The sequence below is a fragment of the Pipistrellus hanaki genome (assembly GCF_964339955.1).
Source record: "Pipistrellus hanaki genome assembly, chromosome: 11".
NCBI classification, from domain to species: Eukaryota; Metazoa; Chordata; class Mammalia; order Chiroptera; family Vespertilionidae; genus Pipistrellus; species Pipistrellus hanaki.
Genome location: NC_140513.1, coordinates 25,646,837 through 25,674,533, shown reverse-complemented (window position 1 = coordinate 25,674,533; position 27,697 = coordinate 25,646,837). Strand labels below are relative to the sequence as shown.

Below are 27,697 nucleotides of genomic sequence, written 5' to 3'. Positions count from 1 at the left end.
TCTAATACATGTTGATAACACCTGATATTTTGATTGGGCTGCACTGGATCTAGAGATGATATAAGGGTTGCTGCTATCTTTACAATATTGAATCTTCTATCTATGAGCAAGATGTATCCTTATATTGTCTGAGTCACTAATTTTTTTCCATAATACTTCACAATTTTTTATAGAGGTCATGCACATTTTTGTTCTTAGCTTTATCCTAGGTTTTATATATAACTAGAGGCCCGGTGCACAAAATTCATGCAGGGGAGGAGGGGCAGGTCCCTCAGCCCAGCCTGCACCCTCTTGCAATTCGGGACCCTTCAGAGTATGTCAGACTGCCAATTTAGGCCCGATAGGGCCTAAACCGGCAGTCGGACACCCCTCTTGCAATCTGGGACCACTGGCTCCTAACTGCTTGCCTGCCTGCCTGTCTGTCTGATCACCCCTAACCATTCTGCCTGCCTGCCTGATTGCCCGGGTTGCCTGCCTGCCTGATCACCCCTAACCACTCTAACTGCCTACCTGATCGCCCCTAACCACTCTAACTGCCTACCTGATCGCCCCTAACTGCTCGCCTGCCTTTCTGATCACCCCTAACTGAGTCTGCCTCGGCCCCCACCACAGCAGTTTTGTCCAGAAGGACGTCTGGAAAGTCATTCAGCTGTCCAATCTAATTAGCATATTATGCTTTCATTATTACAGATTTTTAATTCTAATAGTTTATCTGTATTCTTTTGAATTTTCTATACATACAATCCTGTTGGCAGAAAATAATGACTGTTCAATATCTTTCTAACACATTTCCTTTTTTTCTTTTTCTGTTTTGGTCTTGATTTACTGCACTGGCTAGGATCTCTGGTACAATGCTAAACATAGTGAGAGCAGGAATTTCTAATTTCAAAACAGGAAAACTTTCAATATTTCACATTTAAGTATTTTTACAGTATTTTTTGTACCCTCTTTAGCAAATGAAGGGAGTTCTCTTTCATTTCTATTCTGTTTAAAGTTTACCATATATGGATGTTTAATTTTATCAAATTTTTTTTTGTATGTATGAGCTAATTATATGACTTTTCTGTTAATGTGTGAATTATAATGATTGGTTTTTGGGTGTTAAACTAACTTTACATTTCTAATTTTTAAAAAATGTCTTGCCTGGCCAGTGTGGCTCAATGGTTGAGTGTCAACCAATGAACCAGGAAGTAATGGGTTCAATTCCAGGTGAGCACACAGGCCTGGGTTGCAGGCTCTACCCTCTGGGTATTGCAGGAGGCAGCCAATCAATCATTCTTTCTCATCATTGATGTTTGTCCCTCTCTCTCCTTTCCTCTCTGATATCAAAACATGTCTTATATATTGTTGGATTTGGTTTGCCAATATTTTGTTCAGGATTTTTATATCTGTGTCCTTGAATGAGATGAGCTGTTATTTTATATTGTAATGTCAAAAGCTAAAGATAAAGAAGCTTTGTTACAAAGGTTATGCTAGCCTCAGAAAATGAAATCAGGGAGTGTTCTCTCTTTCTCCTCCCAGTAAGAGTTTCTGTAAGATTGGTGTTATGCTTTCTTTAAATGTTTGGCAGAATTTACTGGTTAGTCAACTGAACTTGGAATTAAATTTCTTGAATAGTTATGGATTTTCTGTCTTTTCCTCATTCTGAAACTCACAATCTGCTTCTAGAAAACTATCTCACAATCTTATCAATTTGAAGGGTATTACTGCTGGAAATGTTTTCAAATACACTTTATAAGCAATACCTACACACAAATTTTACCTAAGTAATAGTCTGCCAAACAGTAAATATAACATTTGATTTTGTGCTCAATTTTTTTCATTTCTAGATATCAAAGAATCCTATATAATCCTATATAATAAAAGGCTAATATGCAACTTGTTCTTGACCAGGAGTTCGGCCAGGGAACGGGGACGGCCAATCACATGCAGACCTCCCGCCAGCTCCGCCCTTGATCACCTCCCGCCCCCTGATCAGCCACATCCCATCCATGCACTTCTTACACCAGGCCTCTAGTATCTAAATAATAGTTATTTGAAGCAGCAGTTGCCAACTGGTGGTCCGAGAGGTCCAAAAGGTTGGCAGCTGCTGAGTTGAAGGACTTTTATACAAAAGAAATGATCAGAGGCTATAGTTTCTTATCCTAATCTACACACTTGTATCACAACATCTGACAGTAATTTTTAAATGTCTATTTCCCCCTCTTAAACTCTAATAAGCTCCTCTGGGGCAGGTCCCATTTCTCCTTTGTATATTACTGACATCCACATTGGGAGAATGTGGCTGATAGAAGAAACAAAAAAAGGAAGGAGGGGCATCTCCTAGTTTAACATGTTGAAAGGCAGGATTGCAAAGCTGAAGATAAAGAAGCACTTGTCCAGATGCCGAAGAACCACGCACATGAAGGAAAAAGATCAGGAAAAGAAAAGCTACACACTTTGGGGCCCTGCCCTGCCAAACAAAGTGCTGGGTAGAGAATGGCCTTCCTGCTAGAAGTCTTCGACCTCTATGATAAGGGGGCAGTTTCCCACTGTTAATACTTTCAGAAAAGGGGTTGTGCTACCATCATATCCACTGCCAAGTCTCCTGACTGCAATCTCATTCCAATCTCAACCACCACTGCTGAGTTAGTAGCCTCTACTCTGTTCTAAATTAGCATTAATCCTCCTAACTTTGCAAATATACAGTTACTTGACTCTTTTGCCCATTAGACAGTAAATTCCTTGAAGCTATAGACTAAGCCTCCTGACTTTGGCAAGGGGTCTAATACATGGCAAGAGCTCAATAGTTTCATTAAAGATATGTGAATACTTTACCACAGTGATATTTCTAATGTTTTAGTAATAGGTAAATTCCCAAAAAGAAATGGGGGACAGAAACAGAGTGGGTAGTAAAAGAGAGGAACAAGGACACAAAAAATTTCAAAATTTCCTGAAGCAACCTCTGCTCATCTCCCTTCCCTAAAAGTTCCCTACTTCTACCAAAACCAGTTAAAAGAATGTAATAGGATTAATCCACTCAGAGGAAAGGTGTACTGGTCTAGCACTATTCAAGCTATGCTAAATCTACAAGCATGACCAAATTTGATTCTAACGTGAAACAAGCAGCATAAACACTTTCACCCCTGTAATCCTTACAGAATGAAAAGGTTAATTATCAGTAGCTGCCAGTTATAGTTGTAAAAGTGCACCCAGACTCACTGAAAAGCTTCCATAATATAGCTGTATAGGCTTTGGGTTAAGAGAGTGTCAGCCCATAGTGCAGGTGAGAGATGCCAGGCACTGCATCATGGCAGAGGGGATGATGGAGGAAAAACTCTAAAGGTGGGAAGAAGCTAAAGCAGACACAGGGTGAAAAGTCATCACCCAGGAAGGAATTCAAGAGGGGATGAATGAATAAACCAGATGCCCAGGATAAACCTACTTAGTAAGAAAAAAAACAAGAGACTTACACCACACCAGAAATGGAGTGGCTAGGGTGCAAATAAAACATACAATATACATTATGTATGTTCCATGTATGAGCACGGTAAATAGGAAAGAGCTGACTCTGAGGCATGACCCTCCTTAACATGTACCTTTGAAGCAGAGATCTCAAAGTCCCCTTGCTCACTCTGTTCTGGTGAACAAGGCACATCGTAAGAGAAATTCTAGTTGCTATGAATCTCAGTCTAAATTGTTCCAGAAGCTTAATCTGAATGCAAATAAAACTCTGCTAGTATAGTTTTACAAAATCCATTGAACATCCACAGGCAAAAACGACACTAAAAGAAAATATGATCTGAAAAGCCAGTGAGCATGGGCTGTACTTATACAAGGGCTTCAATAAAATAATTAATGGTATAAGCCCTGATTAAGAAACGAAGAAGCACAACTAGCTCCTTCACTTTGGGCAGAACAATGAAAAAACATTGCTGAAAGGGACATGGTAATGAGAGGGAGTTTAAAATGTTTGAGATGCAAGAAACATGAGAATGTTCTCTAAGTGGATCAGACCTCCTGATTATCTTGTAACCTCCCCCACGTTTGATGAGAAATGGACCTCCTCTAGAGAATCCCGGTAGATCTCATTAGTCACTAGAGAAATGCAAATTAAAGCCACAATGAGATGCCACTTCATACACACTATAATGGCTATAATTTAAAAGACAATCAAAAAGTGTTGGCACATTTTCTGGAATGCAAAATGGTACAGGTACGTTGGAAAATAAACAAATATCCATTAACTGGTGAATAAACAAAATGTGTTAGGTCCCTACAGTGAAATATTATTCATCCATAAAAAGGAATGGAGTACTGACTTATGCTACAACACAGATGAGCCCTGAAATCATCATGCTAAGTGAGAAAAGCCAGACATAAACAGCCATTTTATGTGTGATTCCATTTATATGAAACTAGAGGCCCGGTGCATGACATTCATGCCCTGGGGGAAGTGGGAGGTCCTTCAGCCCGGCCTGCGCCCTTTTGCAGTCTGGAGCCCTCAGGAGATGTCTGACTGCCACTTAGGCCTGCAGTCGGACATCCTTAGTGCTGCCACAAGATGGGAGAGGCTCCTGCCACTGCCGCTGTACTCACCAGCTGTCAGCCAGCTTCTGGCAGAACAACTCCCCCTGTTGAGTGTCTTCCCCCTAGTGGTCAGTGTGCGTCATAGTGACCGGTTGTTCTGCCAGTCAATTTGCATATTACCCTTTTATTATATAGAATGTGCAGAATAGGCAAATCTATAATGACAGAAAGATCAGTGATTGTCAGCAGCTGGGGAGTGACTGCTAATTAGTATCAATGTGTTGTTTTTTTCAATTTCCAGTATCATTTATTTTTCCTAGAATCCAGATACAAAAAACTGTAGCAAGACAATGTTCAATACTATTTAAGCCTCACGTTAGGTTTTTAAACTACATCAGTGTTTGTAAACAAAAATTTGACATGCCAACAAATTTACTCAATATTGATGTAACTACAATATTTTATATGTAGCATATGGACTTTAATATAACAGAATTTGGCTTACCAGAAAGTAGCTTACCCACAAAGTTACTCGTTGCTTATCTGTCCTAATCTATTTAGTGTTATACCGACAGACCCCCTCCCATAGTTTTTAATATGTAAACAGATGATTCATCCCCTTAAAAAAGAAACAGAAGTTCCCATTCAGAAAAAAACTTAACACCAGAAATAGATTATGGGCAACTCTTAGATCTTTTACCTAAGTAGTATACTAGAAAGTTACAGTGTTGACCAAAGCAGGTTTCTCATTAAACTTTGTTTTAATGTGTCTCAAATTCTGTAACAGATTTTTGGTCAAGTTGTTTCCATTAAAAAGTACTAATTTTAAAAGCTAATAACTTTAAAACTAACACACACACACACACACACACACACACACACACACACACAATGGTCCACAAAACATTCAAACATTCTCCTTTCCTTGTGAAGGTATTTTGTTGTATCGTAATCATTAACCAGTCTTTTACTATTAAACTTAAATAGTCAATTGAGACCAGCACTATAGGTTACAAGCCAATGTACATCAGCAGAGAAACTTAAGTTGGAAAACATGCCAAGCCATAAAATTTGGGGACTTGCCACCACTTCCAAGGCTATAGGAGAAAGACCCAAAAAATGAACTGGCCGTTTTTCTCCTTGCCTGATTCCTGGTTCCACCCCCAATCACACATGGATTAGTTGAAATTGAGTCAACTTTTAAGAAAAATCACTTTTATTCCCAAATCTGAGAAATGAGCCATGCGTGAAAGTTAAGTGAGGACAATAAGCAAAGCATCAATATGTGTTTTGACAACGTGTTCAGAATGGCTAAGGAATTATTTTACCTGACTTGTATCGGGATAGAAGATGTGGTCTAGCCCCAGTACTGCTGGGTGATTCCTGAACAAGTCATTTCTCCCACAGAGTTGGATGAGCTGTGCTCTATAAACCCTTTAATTCTGAGAGGGAGGGAACATGAGGAAGAAGGGAGAAGGGAGGGGATAGAGGGAGAGAAGAAAATAAGAGGAGAAAAAGAGAAAACGCACACTTCCAAGCCATATATATCAGGCAGGTTCATACTTGTTTTTGCAAATTGAATACCCATTTGTTATACAAAAAAATGTCAGAAGCTGTTTTAAACATGCTATCTGCCACTCTATTCCCAGAATGATGCCTGATGATCCTATTCAAAGCAAATGACCATCCAACTCCTGGTAGTCTTTTGTTAAAAATACATATTATGAATTTCAGAGAGGAAGGGAGAGAGAGAGATAAAAACATTAATGAGAGAGAATCACTGATCGGCTGCCTCCTGCAGGCCCCACTCCTGGGGATTGAGCTGCAACCCAGGCATGTGCCCTTGACCAGAATCGAACCCAGGACTTTTGAGCCGCAGGCCGACACTCTATCCACTGAGCCAAATCAGCTAGGGCAACTCCTGGTAGTCTTCATCCCACTTATTCTGCTCTATATTTTCTTTAATCCACTGTGTTCATTGTTTTATACTATATAATTTATCTGTTACATTTGTTTTGTTGACTGCCTCCCCCAGTTAAGACTGTACACTCATGGAAAAAAACAAAACAAAATAGGAATCTTTGTTTAGTATCATGATGCATTACCTAAGTGCCAATCAATACATATTATTTACTGACTGAATTAGTTGAAAAAATTATAAATATAGTCACGAGAACCTAATCCATTTCCCAAATACACACAAGAGCATCTCTGAAAGTTATTTGATCTACTGATTGACAAAATCCCTTAAACTTCTCTTCCCTTTCCCCATGTATTTCAGGAAAAACCCCATCTTTTAAAAGCACAAAATCAGCCTGGCTGGCGTAGCTCAATGTTTGAACATTGGCCCATTAACCAAGAGGTCACTGGTTCGATTCCAGGTCAGGGCACATGCCCAGATTGTGAGCCCTATCCCCAGTGGGTGGCATCATGGAGCATCAATCTCAGCAATGATTCCATCTCTCTATCGTTCTACCTTCCTCTCTCTCTAAAAAAAGCAATAAAAATATATTTAAAAACATAAAATCAGTCATACAGAGATTCAGAAATTACGAGGAAAATCTTTTTAAAGTAGTATCTGGCAAAGGTGGACAGAAACCTTTGACTAAACCAGGAGACAGACTTTGGCTTTCCCACTATAAATCAACAAATGGGTAGAGGCATATTTTATTTAGTAAGGGAAAGAAAATTTAACCCCGAAATATTGTGATATTACTGACCTAAAGTAATTTTGCCTTTTCTCTATATCATCACTTTTATTTTCAAATGCTTATTTCTAAAATCTGTGCTATACAGAAGTTTATGGATCCAACTATACAGTCTAGAAGGTTCTTTCAGAGGCTTGCTTGTAAAAGAAGTTAAAAGTTAAACCCATGCCTCTGGATTACTGTAATAATAAAGAGATTCTGGAATGTTAAAAACATACCACTCTCTTTGTAAACAGAATGAAATGTCTGAGCAAAGCTCACAAAGACAGAGAGATCAACACAGAACAAAGAAAGCTATTTGGAAAATCCCACTGATCAACCAACTTCATATTTGAGCTCCAACAGGATGAGGGAGGAGGATCTGATTAAAACAGCAAAGAAAAAGATCACCTGGATTGGTGTGCCTGGGGAAGCTACAGAGAGTGATACATTCCTGCATACAGGGCACAGGAAATGGGAGGAAAGCCATCAGAAACTGATGATGGAAAGGACTGAGATTAGGCCCATCAAACATCAGCAGCCAGATATTCCAAATACAAAGCCCACATTAATATCTACTGCAAGAGTTAGGCCATGAAGGGTGTTGATGAGTATTGGAAAGCCCCCAAAAGATCAAGTTTTTTTTCAGAGATAAAAAGAACAGAAGCAAAATGAAACAAAACCACCAGTTATTTTTGTTGGTTTTTCCTTTCTCAATCCTCAACATTTAAGTTGAACTTTGGAAACAGAGCCCTCCCCTGTTCCCCCCTTCCCCCCAAAAAACAAAAAACAAAAAACAACAACAACCCACAACAACAACTCACAAAGTATGAGAAGAAATTATAATCTAACACAATCAACTACAAAAATGAAACTAATTGGAATGTCTAAGGTATTTCAAGTTGGAAACAGACACAAATTGCTGAGAAAGTTATCAGCTTTGGAGCACTTGTTCATGTATTAAGATAATCCATTCAGGCTGTGCAAGAAAAGAGGAAGTATGGTGACAGGGAGAGAGATATGTGTAAGGATATGGAGGGCTTGCCAAGAGTCCAGCTGACAGTTTTATCCTCAAGTTTACTGGAGCAGTTTAACAAGTGGACACACAAACCAGCAAGGCCCTCTGCATTGCAAACTCCCTTGGCCTATGTCCAGCGTTAATCAAGTGGATCCAGCATATAAGGGCAGCATGCATTTTCACCATGGTAAACATCAACATGGACCTCACCTTGTCACTGTCATCATGACAAATGTGTTCGTGATGGATGGACTGGCACTGAAAAGAAGCACCAACACTACCTACAAGAGAAAGGGAAAAAAAGTTAAGACGGATAATTTCTAACATTTAAACTGCTTTTCCAAGTAAAAGTGCTTTTAAATGCATTATCCCATCTAATCCTCAACAACACTCAGGATAAGGATTATTCGTGTAGTTTAACTCAGCAAAAAAACAAAACTCAGAATGACTGATTGAACAAAGTAGCAGGTCTAAGACTAAAACCCTGTTATTCAAACTCCTAATTCACCACTTTCTACTATAAAGAGTGGTTAACTTTCAAAGTAAATATACCTAAGGCAAATTTCTTTTTAGGGAAGAAAGTATACTCCTTTTCACACTAAATATACTTAGAAAAAGAAGGGGGGAAAAAAGACCCTACAAATTCTCAGCATATAAATAATAAATACACAATCATATGATTTTAAATAGATTTTACTACTTTAAAAGAATACATTATTTATATGCCCAACCATTTGTTCACTTGAAGAACTATATCTTAATAATAACTGCTCTATGATAAAGTGACATTTCTAACCAACAGGAAAACAAATGATTATTCGAGAAATGATTGGAACTGATTAGTCATTTGAAAAAAGTTTTGGCTCCTACCTCATACCATACAGAAAAATGGTAGGTCATAGATCTACTGTCTTCCTGACAAGTTATAGTTCCTATCTTGCACCCTTCTGAATACAGTGGTGCCAAGTAAGACCTACGTGTTTTTACCAGTCTGCATGTGTAAATATTTAGATGAACCTTAGGCCACCCTACTGCCATGCCTGTGGATATTACAGTGACAAATACCACATTTTGTAAAATTTATGATGCCATCAATTCAGATGTCCAATTATTAAATATGCCATTGAGAATGAATGCTGCCAACTAAACTTTGACACATTTCTTAATACTAAAAATGTTTCATACTTATTGAAATTACTCTTTTAGACTTGTTTTAAGGTTGATTTCTATCATGTTTTACTCATGCATTCATAAAAAGAAAATGAGAAAATAATTAAATTGACAATAGCAGAAAAAATGAGAAAATTATTTTTTAAACTTCAAAGGATAAAAACTCCTTACTATATAGGCTTACCAGTTAATTTATTTAAATGTACAGATACTATAATCCCAGGGACAGTGACTGCTCCTAACCTACCCAGTATAAGGTGTTGTCTCCCAACTCACTTTACATGACATTGATTATAAAATATAAAAAGAATTAAAATAAGAAATAAATTAATCTCAAACACAGGAATAAGAATTCTATATAAAATTGTAGCATAAGTATATGTATAGCAAAAATAATAGCATATGTAATAAGTGTCACCATAATCCTATCTAATAAAGAGGGAATATGCAAAATGACCATCATAACAAGCTGGATGTGCCCAAAGCCGGCCGAGGCAGGGATTTCATAACACGAGATAGCTGTGCCCACAGCAGACGGGGATCCTGTCACACAAGATGGCTGCGCCCATAGCGGAGGCCGAGTTCCCATAACAAGCCTTATCGGCAGGGATCTGAGGCTGCATGGCACTGAGAAGGGGCAGGGGACTTGAGATTGTGCCCTCAGCCTGGTGGGACTTGACAGGAGACCTCATGCCGCCCCCGCTCCAGTGCCAGGCTGGGGGAACTCAGGCTGTGCCCCCAACCCCAGCACTAGGCTGGGGGACCCGAGTCCAAGCCCCCCACCATGTGGGACTTGATGGGGACCTCAAGGCACGCCTCCTGCCCCAGCCCAGGCAACCTCAGGCCGCACACCCTGCCCTGGCATGGGGCTGGGGGGAGACACCTGAGGCTGCACCCTCTGCCTGGCTGGGCTTGACTGGGGACCTCAGGCCATGCCCCCTGGCCTGAACCAGGGAACCTCAAGGTGCATACCCCACCTCCGCGCCAGGCCAGGCGACCTGAGGTCGCACTCCCACAGTGGGGCTTGACACAGGTGGGGCCAGCTGGGTATGGATCTAGCCCATTCGGGGTGGGGCTGGGTCTCGTACAATTTCGAGGCACATGTGGGTAGGCAGGGACTTGATTCTGGTTCCTGTGGCACACCCCAGACTCTGACAGGAGGAAGATTTTCATATACATTTTACTAATTTTCTTTCATCTCTAACACTTCTATTATAAAGGGCCTAAAGCAATATTAAAATATTTCCTCTAATTAATTCCCTTTTAATTAATTTAAATAATAAATTTTATTGCTTTTTTACAGAGAAGAAAGGAGAGGGATAGAGAGTTAGAAACATCGATGAGAGAGAAACATTGATCAGCTGCCTCCTGCACACCCACATTGGGGATATGCGTGAAACCAAAGTACATGCCCTTGACCAGAATCGAACCTGGGAACCTTCAGTCTGTAGGCTAATGCTCTATCCACTGAGCCAAATCAGTTAGGGTGAATTCATTACCTTTTAATGTGGACTATTTTCGTGCACTGGGTCACTAGTCTATTCATAGTTACCTAAGAAAAGCCTGATTCCTTAACTACAATAAAAAAAGAATTTATCAACAAAGTATTAGGGGGGAAAAAGCCACAGAACATTTAAAAGTTTGGTTACATCAAAAGATACTGACAAAAATTTTAACATTTATTACCAATTTTTATTTTTCAGAAATAACCTTATTAATAAGTGCTGCCACTGGATAACAATTCTGGGAAGGATGGGGTGGGGAGGAGGTACAGTTGCCAAAAACGTACAATATGGATAAGAATAATAAAAACCACAGAGTTCCCTCCAGGACTGGAATCAGTTAACATAATATAACATATTCCAAAACATGATTTAGCAAAAAGGATATGTAATAATGTCCTCAAATATTGAAATCTTTTGGGATACCAGAAGGACAAATCAAATCACAGCATAAACTATTATGTCAAAAATATGGTAGATGTGTTTCAAGGAGTTAGTAAAGATTATACTTTCATTAAGTCTCCTATTAATCTAGTATTATGTATGTAATACTGAAGTTATACTGGTAAAAAGAATTGATGATTGTAAGTATGCATTAGATACCTACCAAGAGGTACCAAAACAGACATTATTTTATCCTTACACAAAACCTTTGCATTTAACATAGTATATTATGTGTGTTTCTATTGGACACAGTTTAAGATGAAATAGTATTGGAAACAGTTTACATAATACCATCTAATGGCTGTGGGGGAGAACATTACTTAGGACCATCGCCAAAAACTTACGACTCCAAGAAAGCTGTAAAAGTGATAATTATATTTAGCAATTTAGAAACTTCTGAGACTATTATAAATAAATGAAAAGACATCCACAAAAAAAAAAAAAAAAAAAAAAAAAGGCAACAACAAAGACACTGACTTTACACTTTTCACAAAAATTAATTTAAAATAGATCATAGACCTGTGGCCCAGTGATTGAGTGTCAACCTATGAACCAGGAGGTCAGTTTGATTCCCAGTCAGAGCACATTTCCAGTTGCTGGCTGATCCCCAGAAGGAGGCAGTCAATCAATGATTCTCTCTCATCATTGATGCTTCTCTCTCTCTCTTGCTCCCTCTCCCTTCTTCTCTCTGAAATAAATAAAAATCTATTGATCATAGGCCTAAATATAAAACACAAAATTGCAAAACTTTTGGAAGATACCACAGAAGAAATCTAAATGACCTTAGTCTTGACAGTGAGTGTGTGTGTGTGTGTGTGTGTGTGTGTGTGTGTATTTTTAATTGATTTCAGAAAGGAAGGGAAATAGAGAGATAGAAACATCAATGATGAGAGAGAATTATTGACTGGCTGCCTCCTAGAAGCCCCCCACTGAGGAGGGGGGAGGAATCGAGCCCGCAATCCAGGCATAGGCCCTTAATTGGAATCAAACCTGAGACCCTTTAGTCCTCAGACCAATGCTCTATCCACTGAGCCAAAGCAGCGAAGATGACAATGAGTTTTCATATGCAACATAAAAAGCATAATTCAGCCCTAACTGGTTTAGCTCAGTGGATAGAGCACCAGCCTGCAGACTGAAGGGTCCCAGGTTTGATTCCCTTCAAGGGCATGTACCTTGGTTGCAGGCACATCCCCAGTGGGGAGTGTGCAGGAGGCAGCTGATCAATGTTTCTAACTCTCTATCCCTCTCCCTTCCTCTCTATAAAAAATCAATAAAATATATATTTTTAAAAAGCATAATCCATAAAATAAAAAAAATGATAAAATGGACTCCATTAAAATTTAAAACTTCTGCTCTGTGAAAGACACTGTTAAGAAAACAAAAAGACAAAGCCACAGACCAACTGGAAATATTTGCAAAATGTGTATCTGATAAAGGAAGGACTGTTATCTAAAAGTATTCAAAAAACTCTTAATACTCAATAGTAAACCCTGGCCAGTGTGGCTCAGTTGGTTGGAATATCATCCCATACACCAAGGGGTAGTAGTTCAATTCCTGGTCAGAGCATATGCATGGGTTGTAGGTTTGAGCCACATCTATGTTTCTCTCAGTCAGTCAGTCTCTCCTCTCAATTCCTGGTCAGGGCACATGCCTGGGTTGCAGATTTGATCCACATCAATATTTCAATCTTTCTCTTTTTCTCTCAGTCACTCTCAAATTAGTAAGAAAATGATTTAAAAAAAAATCATTTTTTTAAAAAGCCTCAATAGTAAGAAAAAATTCAACCCAATGTAAAAATGAGCAAGGTCTCTCTTTGACCTTTTGCCCTGAATATCTGAACTCATTCCTTTGCCACTAAGGGAAGGGCCCTTTGCTGGAAAACAATGCAGAAGCATCCTAGAAGTAAATGAATGCACACAAGCACCTGCCTCTCTCTCCAACAGTCCCGGCCCCATAAGACAAAGGATACAGACAGAGAACTCAAACTGAACTTCTGAAGAATAAAATACAGATTTTAAGGCAGCTTTGGATAAGCTAATCAGAGAATGAAGTACCCAGCCATAAAAGAAGAAACCTTCTATACTAGAACAAAGGGGTCAATTTTTTAAACTTGAAAAAACCTAGTAAAGGACAGCCAAACATATTACATTAAATGACAGTGTTTACAGGTGTTGTATTGACAGTGATTGTGGCTTGTGCACTAATAAGAAAGTATATATTTTCATATAATACTAGAGGCCAGGTGCATGACAATTCATGCACTGGAGGCAGGGACCCCTCAGCCTGGCCTGCCCCTCTCACTGGCAGGGAGCCCTCAGGGGCGGGGCGGGACCAGGGGAAAGTAATGCCCCATAACACATCTGCTGCTGCACTGCTGGCAGCACAGGCCTCCACCAGCCCTGGTTACCGGAGCCTCGGGTGGCTGGGCAGCCGCCAAACAAGGCTTGCCTGCACCTCGGGCCAGCCATGGGGGCTGAGGGGATTGGGAGACTCCAGAGGCAGAAGCGCAGAGCGGCCTGGACCACCATCTTGTTGCTGTGGGTGCCACTTTTTTTGAGGGCATGGCAGTCAACTAGCATATTCCCTCCTTATTGGCTGTGGGTGCTGCCATCTTTGAAGGTGGGACAGTCAATTAGCATAGTCCCTCTTTATTAGATAGGATAGTTGCTGTAGACATAATGAAATTTCATTTATACTTATCACTACTATGAATTTACAACTATTAGACCCACTGCTAAAATGTTTTATTTAATGCATTAATAAATATGAAAATATATTTTATCACAAATTAGTTTTTAATAGTTTGATAACTACATTCAAATATAATTGGTTTCCTTTGTAATCTCATGTATTTTATTTTATGCAATTAAAAGTGTTCTCCTCTGAAGGGGTCTATAAATTTCAACTGTGTGCTAAAGGAGTCCCCGATATACATTAAAAAATGGTTACACTTGAGGAAGCAGAAGATGCTGGGACCAAAGACACAAACTAGATCAGAAGTACCATAAGGAAAAAGAGAGAATATCCTGGGAAGAGTCAGAAGAATGAGTGGAATTTAGGGAAGAGAATAGAATAAGTGAGGACTAAAGTCAGGGTATAGAGCGCAAAGTTTAAAACTAGGGAACAAAAAGTGGTCATGATTGAAACATAGCAACTGCAAAGAATATCAGTGAGTGATTTTGGTCCAGAGGGGCAAAGTAGTGATGTAAAGCAGAGACACTATTTGTTATGTTCCCAGACTGCAGAATCCAACAGTCAAACCTGAATTTAAGATAAGGATATGGTCTGGAAACAATTGTTTCTTTGTATTAAATAAAAATGAAATCTAAAAACTGACTGTCTATTGAGTGTAAGTATACATCAAATTAGACTAAGCTCTTGTGATTGAGTCTGGCTAGAAATGTTGACTCCAGAGTTTCAGCACTGTGACTTAACAGCATGATTTAGGCACTCTTCCTCTGTGCTGAGATAGCTCTCTGCACAACACATCACATCACATCACATCACATCACATCACATCACATCACATCACACAATACTTTGCTTCTTCTAGACCAAGAGCTGCTTCAGAGCAGAAGCTACGACTTACATGGTGAATTCTTTGTACTTAAATACACGGAAAAGGGTGATTCTTCATTGCAATACTGAAGCCTACATAAGCTCAACAGCTCTAGTTGGCAGTGCTGACAGGAACCCTTAAACTCATCAAGTTTATATCCACCAGGTTACACTGAGCATACAACTGAGGTCCACTAAGAGGAAGTGACTTGCCCTGGGACATAAAGTTAATGGCAGAGCATGGGCAGAATAGGTCTTTAGGCCAAAGTCAGTGATCTACGACCCCCAAACCATCTCCCTGCCAAGTACTAAATTTGTGTTCATTGTAATAAATCATATCAAGGTATTATGCAAGTGCAAATGCAAATTGAAATGATCAATTTGCAAATATAACAAAACCTTTTTAAGCATACTTCTCAGAAGAATTGCATATTCTGGTTGATTTGAGTTTTCTGGTCTTCAAAAATTAGTTTTAATAACTGAACCTCACAAAGATCAGGTAAAAGAACGAGAGGGGGAAAAAGCAAAATGATTTCTATTCCTGTCCCTAGACATACATAGAGAGCCATTTTCCTTTTTGATTTGTCTTTGCTATTAAGTAGCCATAGTATAGTATAAAATGCAGAGCCCCTACCACTGACTGACTAGCTGTGTGGCATTGTTCAAACCAATCTCTCTGGAACTCAGTTTCCGCATCTTTAAAATGAAAGACAAAATAATGTAAGATCACTTCTAGCTCTGAACTCAGAGCATCTAGAACACTACGCATGTTTTCTTTTTAAATATTTTTTTATTAAATTATCTGTGTACATATTTTAACATTACCCCTCCCTCCCATACCCACCCTCCCTCCCCAGAGTTTTGTGTCCATTGGTTGTACTTATATACGCATGTTTTCTTATAATTTGCAATGTCATCTAGAAAGTGGCCCTACATCCCCGCTCCCCCTCAAAAAAGTCCTGAGTATATGATTATTTCATACTGAAACAGACCTGAACGATAAACCAGTTATATAACATCCACTGGTACCTAGATCTTTTCTGTAACTGATGAATAATGGCTTTTTGGTGTCTGGATTTGCCATAGTTTAAAACATGTAGAGGCCCTAAAATTGGGTGGAAGTAGTGGGGTTTACTAAACTAGATGAAAGAAGCTTTCTAGATCCTTAAAGGGAGTTCCAATTTAATGTTTCATTTACCACTAGAGGCCTGGCGCCTGAATTTGTGCACAGGTGGGGTCCCTCTGGGTGGCCTGCAGGGATCAGGCTGAAACGTAGCCCAAGGCCGCCTGCAGCTCCTGCCTGCCACTCCCGCTCATTCCGGCCCCACTGTGCCTGCCTTGGACTCACACCCAATCGGTCCCGATGGGAGAGGCTTGCCCTGTGTCTGTTGCCCTCCCAAAGGGAATGGCCTGCAGGATCAGGCTGAAACCGGCTCTCAGACATCCCTGAGGGGTCCTAGATTGCGAGAGGGTGCAGGCAAGACTGAGGAACCCTAATGATGCACATCGGGCTGGGGAAGGACCACGGGAGGGCTCCAGGGTGCGCATGGCCCATCTCCCTCAGTCCCGATCAGTCAGACCCCAGCAGCATGCTAACCTACCAGTTGGAACATCTGCCCGCCTGGTGGCCAGTGCATGTCATAGAAAGCAGTTTTGCAGCCTTAGCATATCATTAGCATATTACACTTTTATTGATTGTTCAGTTGTTCTGCTGTTCAGTGTTTGCATATTACCCTTTATTATATAGGATGATTTTGCAGTTCAAAGTAATTTTGGAAGCTCTCTGACTTAAAGGCTGATCTAGGTTTTTCTCTACCCCAAAAAGATAGTATGAAGATAAATAGTTCTTTTCACAAGAGCCATACTATTTAATCTTTTCATGTATTTATATGCTATCATACACTGTTATGAGGTTGTCCTTTTTCTAGTATTTGTTTATTGTAAAATATACAGCACATAAAATTTACCATTTTATCCATTTTAAAATGTATTAACTCAGTGACATTAATTATATTCATAACTAGAGGCCTGATACACAAAGATTCATGTAAGAATGGGCCTTTCTTCCCCTGGCGCCAGCACCACCTTCGCTCTGGCTGGAGCTGCCTTTTCACTCTGGCCCGGAGCTGCCTTTCCACCTTCCCATACTGCCCAGATGCCTGGAGCGGCTGGGGCAGTGTGGAACACCTGCATATGCAAATCAACCCATCTTTGTTGGGATAATTTGCATACTCACTCCTGATTGGCCATTGGGTGATGCAAGGGTATGGTCAATTTACATCTTACTCTTTTATTAGTGTAGATGTTGTGCAACCATCACTACTATCTATTTTCTAAAACTTTATCATTACCCCAAACAGAAACCCTATAACTATTAAGCAATAACTCCTATTTCCGTTCCTTTATTAAAAAAAAATCTTTATTGTTAAAAGTATTACATATGCCCCCTTCCTTGCCCATTGGCCTCTTCTAGCCTGCTCCACTCCCTCCCCAGGCCTTCACCACTCTATAATTTGTGTCCCTGGGATAAGCATATATGCATACAAGTTCTTTGGTTGATCTCTTCCCACCCATCTGCCCTCCCCTGCCTTCCCTCTGCAATCAGATCCATTCCTTTATTTTTAATTATAGTCTCAAAGGACTTAGTAACTTTCAAACTATGACATGCTGCCACTAGGTGGCAAGACAGTGTCATAGCTGCCCAAGATTGGGAATTGTTTTTTAAAATAATCCAAGGTAGGTGGGGGGGGGGTTGTTTAAAAAATAATCCAAGGTAGGCCCAGCAGGTGTGGCTCAGTGGTTGGGCATCAACCCAGGAACCAGGAGATCGCAGTTTGATTCCCAGTTAGGGCACATGCCCAGGTTGTGCGCTCAATCCCTAGGAGGGGGTGTGAGGAGGCAGTCAATCAGAAACAATGATATTTCTCTCTCACTGATTTCTCTCTCTCTCTATCCCTCTCCATTCCTCTCACTGTTTAAAATTAACTTTTAAAAATCCAAGGTAGATATGGTGAAAATGTAGATGAAATAAAACTGTCATAATCTGGTAATTGTTGAACTCGGGTGATGGGACACAGGAGTTCATTATTCTAGTTTCTCTACATCTGTATATGTTTGAACTTTTCCAGAACAAAGTATTAAAATTGTGCCTACAATGTTATAAACACTGTGTATAGATTTATTTTTAAATCCCAGAAAAGATATGACACATCAGTACTGCACAGAAACTGACATTATTTTAATATTTAAAACTAAGGTATTTCTTAGCTGAAACCGGTTTAGCTCAGTGGATAGAGCGTCGGTCTGCGGACTGAGAGGTCCCGGGTTCGATTCTGGTCAAGGGCATGTACCTTGGTTGCAGGCACATCCCCAGTAGGAGGTGTGCAAGAGGCAGCTGATCGACAATTCTCTCTCATCGATGTTTCTAACTCTCTATCCCTCTCCCTTCCTCTCTGTAAAAAATCAATAAAATATATTTTTAAAGTAAAATAAAATAAAAAATAAAACTAAGCTATTTTTTAAATGTGAGAAAATACTTTATGCATAATAAAAGTATCAATTATACATTAATTTTAAATCCCATAACTAGATAGCGGATTTTTAAGATTACATATTTATACTAGTTAACAAAAACTTTGTGTTGTATTCAACTAAACCTCAATTACAAATGTGAAAAATTTATCAGTATTCAATCCTCATATGTATGCAGAAATAAATTCACAGAGTAACTGCAATGCAGTATTGTACTTTATCTCAATTTAGTTTTTGTTTCTGCCAGGCGGTGTAGCTCAGTCATTGAGCATTATCCCATGCACCAAGTCACTGGTTCTAATCCAGCGTCAGGACACATGCCTGGGTTGCAGGCTTGATTCCAGTAGGGTTTGTGGAGGCAGCCACTGAATGATACTCTCTTATCATGGGGTGTTTCTATCTCTCTCTCTCCCTCTTCCCTTCTCTCTGAAATAAAAATATATTTTATAAAATAAAGAAAAAAAAGATTTTGTTTCTTTAATAAGTACAGCTATACAAAGGACTCAACTCTCAACTATTTCCAATACAAGGAAGCTAAGGAACAAATAAGTCAGTTTACAACTGCCCTTGTTTTCCTTAATCTTTTTTTCTTTCATAAATTGCCATTTGATAAGATCAGAGAAAACTTAGGACACTAATTTTTAATTTTTCTAGCATCAGTAGGAATAGAAGCTCCACCTGGATGACATTTCTCCTTCTCTCTCTCCTTCTTCCTCCCCTCCTCCTCCCCTTTCTTGAAAGAAAGGACCAAGAAACAAAGTCTGGAGATGCTCTATACAAGTGGTGATGAACTACTAAAGAGGGGTGGAGTGGAGAGGTTAACTGTTTGGAAAACTAGACATAATAATAGCAGTATTTTGAGTGAACTCCAGCTCTTAATTCTAACACTTTGAACCAAAGTGAGACAGCCCCCCTTTTTCATATGGCTGCAGAAGAATGGAACACTCACTCAATTTATCAGTTACTACAGGGCAAGCTGAGCAAGAGGCTATCATTTTAAGCTGATTCAAGAGGCCACTCATGGTTTGTTGAGAGCCCCATCCCAAGCACAGAATGGATGCTGAAGATGGTCCACAGTTGCAGGTGGTTCTTTTAGTAATACTACCATTTCATTTAGTACTACCATCTCTTAGTGTTAAATTTATTAACCTGTGTTAAGTTATTAAATCTTTTTACTTGTCCAAAAGAAAACCTCTCTGTCAAACATCAGTGATGGGGAATTGCCCTCATTTTGGTACTTTGAGTATTTAGTATTTTGAGGATAAATCTGTTGTCATAGCTTTATAAGCTTTGATCACAAAGTTTTATAAGCTTTGATAACAGAGCTTTTTTTAGTGTTTTTCCAAAAAAAGAAGAATTCCTTTATATTTTAATACTGGATGCATGAGAGAGCGAAAGAGTGAGAGAATGTGTGCATTGTGTGTGTGTATGTGTGGTATATGAACACATATTCTATCATATACAGACCACATAAAACATTAAATAAAAATACTGTGTGTTGTTTACACAGAAATCCTCCTTTCCTTCTACCACCAATAAATATCGTTATCTTTAGAGCTTTGTGAATTTTGGAAATTTTTACTTTCATATTCATCTTCTACTATCATGTGCAATGCTAAGAATGAATTTTAAGTTTTCCAAAAAGAAAAATGGAGAAAGGAATATTTAGTCAGGAAATCTGTGAACACAAGATTCTCCATAGTGATTGGAATATCAGCACAAATGCTCTGTTTTACACCTAAGTATTTTGAGGCTATTGATATCCAACACTTTAGGGTAAAATTTTGAACTTAACAAAAAATTTTTTTAAAAGCCATTTCTTTTCTTTTTTCTTTAGATATTAAAAGGCTAAGTATTAAATCCATTCTGAAAACTATACTCAGGGCCAAAATCAGTGCTTCGAATCAGAGATCACAAATGCAATTTAAAATATTTTTCTTTGGTTTCTTAAAATTATGATCAACTGACTATAAGATGTTATTAAATATTAAAAACAGCAATGAGCAATAAATATACTGGAATTCCAATCCTCCCATTTATAGGCACAGCATAATTGTTTGAAATAAACACACAGAGTTAATTATCCACACACCTTCTTCACAACTCCATGTCTAGCAAACAACTTGTTTTCAATTTGCAAAACTGATGGTTTACTTCCCTAGAGTAAGTGACCATAAGAAGGAAGAAACTAATCTAATCTAAATTCAACAACTAAACAAGAAATTCAGAGGCAGGTATAAAAAGAACTTTTATCTAAATTGGTTTAGTGAAGCTATTATATACACATACATATTGGAATAAATGGAATGACTATAGTGTGTGTGTATATGTGTGTGTGTGCAAGTGCCTGCGGCACATCACTCCACTCCCCACCCCAGAACTGGGTTGATCCAGAGAGTGAAGTACCAGTAAATCAAAACACAGTGGTAGGAAACAGGCTTTTCCTAGGCCCAGGAAATTACCAGGCTTAATCTGTTACATGAGTCCATATAAAGAAGCAAAGAGCCACCTATCGATGGCAATCAGCAATGAGATTTCTGAGCCCAAACTTTATTCATGTCTAACTCTACCCAGAAAGGAGACAGTTGGGGGGGGGGAGGAGAGAATACAAACAAATAGTCTGGATACTAGAAACATTTACTGTTGAGAGGAAGAGATTTTCCATCAAGCTCACCCCCTGCCATCACTTAGATCTGGGGTGGGGAATGTCTGGTCCACCGGCCACAAAAGGCAATGAAATAATTTGGTCTGGCCCTGCCAAGGATTAGGGGTGAGTTAAATGTTTGACCAAATATAGCAGGCTAATTTTTAAATTGATAATTTAGTATGGCCCAAGAATGATGTTATAAATATCCAAACCGCCCTTAGCAGAAAAAAAGGTTCCCCAACTCTCACTTAGATGAAATTGTCATGAGCTACCTGCTTGTGCTCCAATTCCATTCCATGCATATGTGCTGAGCAGCGACTAAGTGCCAACAAGCACTATATAAGCGCCAGGTAAATCATGATGATGAACACAGGAAACACGTTATTGCCTAATGCTGCTTACAGTCTAGTATAGAAGACAATTTAAAAGAAAGGGAGGGCAGGACAGGAAGACCCCAGTCCCTTTCATTTCCTCTGTTCTTACCAATGCCAATCTCTTTGTCAGAAGGAGGTATGCTGGATAACATCAAAATTAGATAACATCCAAGTTATATTAGGCAAGATGGCAAAATAAGAGAGAGTTGGAGTGTCCTGTAAATAATGTTCAGGTTTGAAGAATATGATGATTAAAAACTATCTTACTGAATGGAGCCAGGAACAAGTAAACCTAGGCTTGAACATAAGCTGTCAAAGATCTTCTCAGTTTTGGGCAAAAGGAAGAATATCAGAATAAAAAGGGATAAAAAAAAAAAAAAAAGAAAAAAGAAAGAAAGAAAAGAAGAAAGATCAAAAGAGAATGAGCTTCTGGGAACTCACCCAAGACAAAGTGAAAAATTATTTGCAGCCTTTTCTGACTGCACTTTCTTTGTGATCAGTTACAACCAAGACCAAATTTTTCTGGCAAAGAATAGACTCATCTGTCTTTCTAGACCTAGAGGGACAAGTGTCTGGGCCACATATGTAAATCCATGAATGATTAATTATGAACTGTGGTAAGTGCTACAAAGGAAAAAAACAGGGTGCAATGAGAGAGCAGAGAGATCGAACTTCCTTTAGACAGGGTAGCCTCAGAGAAAAGTTGAGAACTAATGGATGAGAAGAAGCTGAGCACTCAAAGGGCAGTGAGTAGCCTATGCAGTGAAAACAGCTTATGAGAGGGAAAGGAAAAACTAGGTAAGTTCAAGTGCAACAGGAAGCCAATGAATGGTTTTAAGCAGCCATGCAACCCACTCTTTTAAAAGCTCTCACTGCTGTGCAGAGAAAACTGGAGGGAAGCCAGAGAAGTGTGAGGACCAGTTGAAAGGACAGAGTAGTAGTTTAGGTGGATAGATGAGATGGCTCCAATGGAATAAAATGGAATGGGAGAATACAAGATACATTTTGAAGCCTAGTTGAAAAGGACTTGGTGAAGGATGTGGGGGAGAAGGGTATGGGAGAAAAACACAGGTGCCAAAAAAAATGACTCCCAGACACTAGATTAAGCAACAGGATGTTATTATCTGCTGGGAAGAATTAGGGGGAGAGAGTGAACGGGACATAGTTATCCCCAGTTTTGGCTGGATAAACATTTTTTTTTCTTTTCTTTTCTTTTTTTTTTTTTTTTAAATATATTTTATTGATTTTGTACAGAGAGGAAGGGAGAGAGACAGAGAGCTAGAAACATCGATGAGAGAGAGTCATCGACCAGCTGCCTCTTGCACACCCCCTACCGGGGATATGCCCGCAACCAAGGTACATGCCCTTGACCGAAATCTAACCCGGGACCTTTCAGTCCCCAAGCCGACGCTCTATCCATTGAGCCAAACCGGTCTTGGCTGGATAAACATTTTCATTTTTGACATGTAAATATGAGCTCCCTGTAAAATATGAAATTGGGAATTCTCAGCATATAAATATATTTAAAATCCTTGGGAACAAATGATATCAAGAAAGAGACAGGGATACAGAGCCAAGCCCTGAGCAACTCAAACCTGTAGTGATTTGGGGTATGGGGCTAATTAACAAAAATTACACACAAACATAAGAGGAAAAACAGGATTATGAAATTATAAAAGCCAAGAAATAGAATTCAAGAAAGAGAATTCTGGTAAGACATAGAAGTGAGATGTGGTCTGAATACCCCTTAGTTTGGTAATTCCCTGTCATTGATGATCTTAGCAAGAGCAGTCTCAGGAAGTCGAAAAGTTCAAGTTGATGAGGACTGATGACGGGCTGACTGTGCACCAAGAAGGCTGTTTCTGTCTTGGCTTCTGACCTGTTTCTTCTCACCTCACCTCTTCCTCTACCAGAACAATTTCGTAAACCACTTTTCTTGTTTCAATCCTTATCCTCCTACAGCCACAGTGATCCTGCTGTAGGAATGGTTATCAACACTCCTCTACTCAGTGATCTCATCTCAAAAGTAAAGAAAGTGTTCTAACGGCCTAGAAGTTCACCATCCTACTTCCTGGCACTATACTCTCTCTAGCTACTCCAGATCCCCTCCGGTTCCCTGAGTACAGTAAGCACACTTCTGCCCAGGCTTTTGCACTTGCATAATCCTTCGGGTCTCAGCTCAGTCATCACCACAGCAAAGAGGTCTTCTTTGACCAATGGTTTTATTTATTTTAAATACATTTTTATTAATTTCAGAGAGGAAGGGAGATGGAGAAATAGAAACATCAATGATGAGAGATCTGCTGCCTCCTGCATACCCCCACTGGGAATTGAACCTCAGGCTGACGCTCAATCCACTGAGCCAAACCAGCTAGGGCTGACCAATGGTTTTAAATAGAACTGACTCCTTTCATTCTTTGCTTATCTTTCCTTACCCTACTCTATTTATCTTAGCATTTATCATCTTATGACATATTATATATTTATTATTGTCTATCTCACATCACCAGAATGTAAGCTTCATAAAAACAGAGGTTTTATCTGTTTTGTTACTACTGTATATGCAGTAAGCCTGTTACACAGTAGACACTCATATTTATTTATGGCATGTAAGTCATTAATAAGGCCATTTCACATTATAAATTATTAAGCTGGTACTTTCAGTTTGGATACAAGTCTTCGGTTTTTTAGATAGTGAAAGTCTGATCCCCCATAGTTACACTAAAAAAAGCCCAGTTTCTGGGCCCATGAAATTGGAATACTAGCCCCTAGGCCTTGGAAAACTCACAATAATATCATCTTATGAGTCATCCCCTATAGACTCCTCAAGGAGTCTATATTTCTGCTCACTGTTCAATATAAACTGTTTAACTTTTGGGTAAAACAAAGTACACTGAATAAAAATTATTAAAATAACTCAGAGAAGGAGTCGTGGAGGGAACAGTGATACATGTGAAGATTTGTACCTATTATATTTGAACAAAGACAAGTAGGTAAATTGTTCTAGAATTAAGTGCTTCTCCCAAGTGATGGAACCATGCTCTTCAGTCTGACCATCTGGTTTTCCTCTGATCACCTCTGATCATCTCTCTGATCACCAAGAAACAGACTACATCGTTGTTTTCCCTGCAGACTCCCTACCTCAGGCTAGTCTCCCTGGAAGGGTAACTGACAGAAAATACTACCTCGAAACTCCTGATGCGTTAAAAGCAAACAAAGCTTTGGATTATGCCAATAAAATGCAGACCTTAATCATACCTTTGAAATGTTTGAGTCAGGTTTATCAGTCATATAGATCATCTACTCTTGTACTCCTGTAATAGTGAAAAGCTCAGTCTCTCTATTTCAAGCCTGTTTTTTCTCCCTGGTCTTCAGGCTAATAATAGCTTCTGCTTTAGATATGTTAATATTAGAGGAATTCTGCTTGGCTAGAGTTTTTATAAAAACAGCTCCTCCTGTTTTCTCTACCCTTGACATAAAAGAAGCCTGAATTCTGAACTTTCTTAAGATGGATATGAGGAACTCCTATCTTCTGGGTTGGTGCCTTCTCAATCATCCCTTGATGTTTTGAGTTTTGGCCTTTCAAAGCCTCAGGCACACAGACTTTGGACCAGTAATACTCCTATGCAGAATATATAATTCATGTCCTAGAAAGCACAATGCTCACCCAATGAATTGATTTACATTTATTATACTAGTATAACTAAAAATGGAAGACAACAGTAAAACAATTAGAAATACAAATAAATCTACATAGCTCTTATAAATCTGGCTACATAACTGCATGACATTAAAAAAAATCATCCTCAAAATAAAATATGTAATCTATGAAAATAACCTAAGTAGCCCTGACCAGTGTGGTTCAATGCTTATAGTGTTGGCCTGAGGACCGCAGAGTCTTGGGTTTGATTCCTGGTCAAGGGCACTTACCTGGGTTGCAGGTTTGATCCCTGTCTCCGCTGTTAGGGCATGTGTGAGAGGCAACTGATCTCTATGGGGTCTTACACATCAATGTTTCTCTCTCCCTATCTCTGTCCTTCCCTGTCTCCCTTCCACTTTCTCTGAGAATGGAAAAAGTATCCTTGAATAAGGATTAACAACAACAAAAAATTAATAACAACGTAAGTAAATAAAACTCCAGATTATATTTACAAAGAAAATGAATAAATATAGATGTACTCAAATGTATGTCTACAACTTATGAGGACACAAAAAATACTACTTAGCTCTGCTTCTAACAATTAGAGAAAGTTTAAGTCTTTCTAAAATCTACATGGACGAATAATACATGAAAAGATGCTCAATATCATTAGCCTTTAGGGAAATGCAAATCAAAACTACAATGAACTACCAATGCATCCCAAGTAGAATGGCTTTAATAAAAAAGATAGGTAACAAGTATTAATGAGAATTTGAAGAAATTAGAAGTGTCTTATATTGCTGGTGAAAATGAAAAATAAAATAGTACGACCACCTTGGAAAAGTTTGTCAATTCCTCAATAATGTCACATGTATGTGTTTGTGTGTGTGTGTGTGTGTGTGTGTGTGCGCGCGCACATCTAAGAGAAATATACACATAAGTCTATGCAAAGTCAACACACAAATGTTCATATTATTATTCATAATAGTCCAATAGTGGATGCATCCATTAATTGATGGATGGATAAGTAAAATATGGTAAATCCATACAATGACTATTATTTGACCATAAAAATGAATGAAATACTAATGTGTTTTAACATAGATGAACCTGGAAACATTATGCTAAGTAAAAGAAGCCAGTTGTAAAAGACTGCATATTATATGATTCTACTTATATAAATGGTCCAGAATAGGTAAAGCTGTAATAACAGAAATTAAATCATTGTTGCCTAGAGTTGAGATGGGGGGAAATGAGTGACTCTCAATGGGTATAGGGTTTCTTTTCAGGTGATGAAAAGATTCTGAAATTAGACAGTTGTGATGGTTGCACACTGTGAATATATTCAATACCAAAATACTAAAAGTCAATGAACTATACACTTTATATGAGTGAACTGTATTAAATGTGAGTTATATCTCAATAAAGTTGTTAAATTTTTAAGAAGAATGGGATAGGGATCACAATGAGAGGCTTCTGAGGTACTTGTAATATTATGTTTCTTAATTGAACTGTTGATTACATTATATGTTTACATTGTGATGACTCTCTGAGCTGCAAACTAACAAGTTTGCATGATTCTATATGAATATCATATCTCAAATATAGGTTTTTTAAAAAGAATAACTAGCCTTAACCGGTTTGGCTCAGTGGATAGAGCATCAGCCTGCAGATTGAAGGGTTCCAGGTTTGATTCTGGTCCAGGGCATGTACTTTGGTTGCGGGCACATCCCCAGTGGGGAATATGCAGGAGGCAACTGATCGATGTTTCTCTCTCTCATCGATGTTTCTAACTCTCTCTCCCTCTCCCTTCCTCTCTGTAAAAAAAAATCAATAAAATATACTTTTTAAAAAAAAGAATAACTAACTCTATAAATACTGATTTGGAAAGTGATCCAAGATATAAAGTGGAAAAATGCAAGTTTAAAAGCAATATATAGTATAGAATGAGCCCACTTTTTATAAATTTATAAACATACCAACCTGTTCTCACTGACCTCTTAAGAATTCAAATAAAGGGACTTTTATTTTCTGTAATGTTTAAATTTTTTGCAATGTGTATTTTTGTAATGACTATATAGAAATTTTTAAATTTAAGGCATACAGAAAGAATTTAATAAAGATGAGAAAAGAAATTTCTGAATAAAAAAAAAAAGAAATTTCTGAATCATTATACAAAAAAGAGAAATAATAAATCCAAGAATAAGATACAATCTTTTTTTTAAATTATAGTAACAAAAAAAATTCTACTAACCATACATCAGCTTATTTCATTTGATCTATTTCACAGATGAATTGGCAGAAACAGAATTTAATTTAATAAAATCAAAATAAAATATACAGCCCTAGCCACAGCATGGCTCAGTTGGTCAAGTGTCTGTCTTGTGCACCATTCAATTCCAGATCAGGGAACACACCCAGGTTGTGGTTCAAATCCCCGGTCAGGATGCGTGTAGGAGGCAGCAGATCAATGTTTCTGTCTCTCTCTGTTTCTCTGTCTCTGTCTCTCTGTGTCTCTCTTTCTCCCTTCTTCTCTAAAAAGATATTTTTTAAAAATACAGATGATTACGTATTATAAAGTTATATTTACAGATAGAATTTTAAAAAGTAAAGTAAT

At 38.6% G+C, this 27,697-nt stretch overlaps 1 protein-coding gene across 3 annotated transcripts in view; it reads right to left on the bottom strand.

Annotated features, from left to right (window-relative positions):
- Window positions 1–27,697, bottom strand: part of RNF38 (ring finger protein 38) — a 95,569-nt gene that overhangs the window by 49,206 nt on the left and 18,666 nt on the right. For all 3 annotated transcript variants that reach the window (XM_084898714.1, XM_084898717.1, XM_084898718.1), the window contains exon 2: window positions 8,425–8,495. In XM_084898714.1, the coding sequence (XP_084754840.1) occupies window positions 8,425–8,495 (71 nt within the window). The remainder of the gene's footprint in view (window positions 1–8,424; window positions 8,496–27,697) is intronic.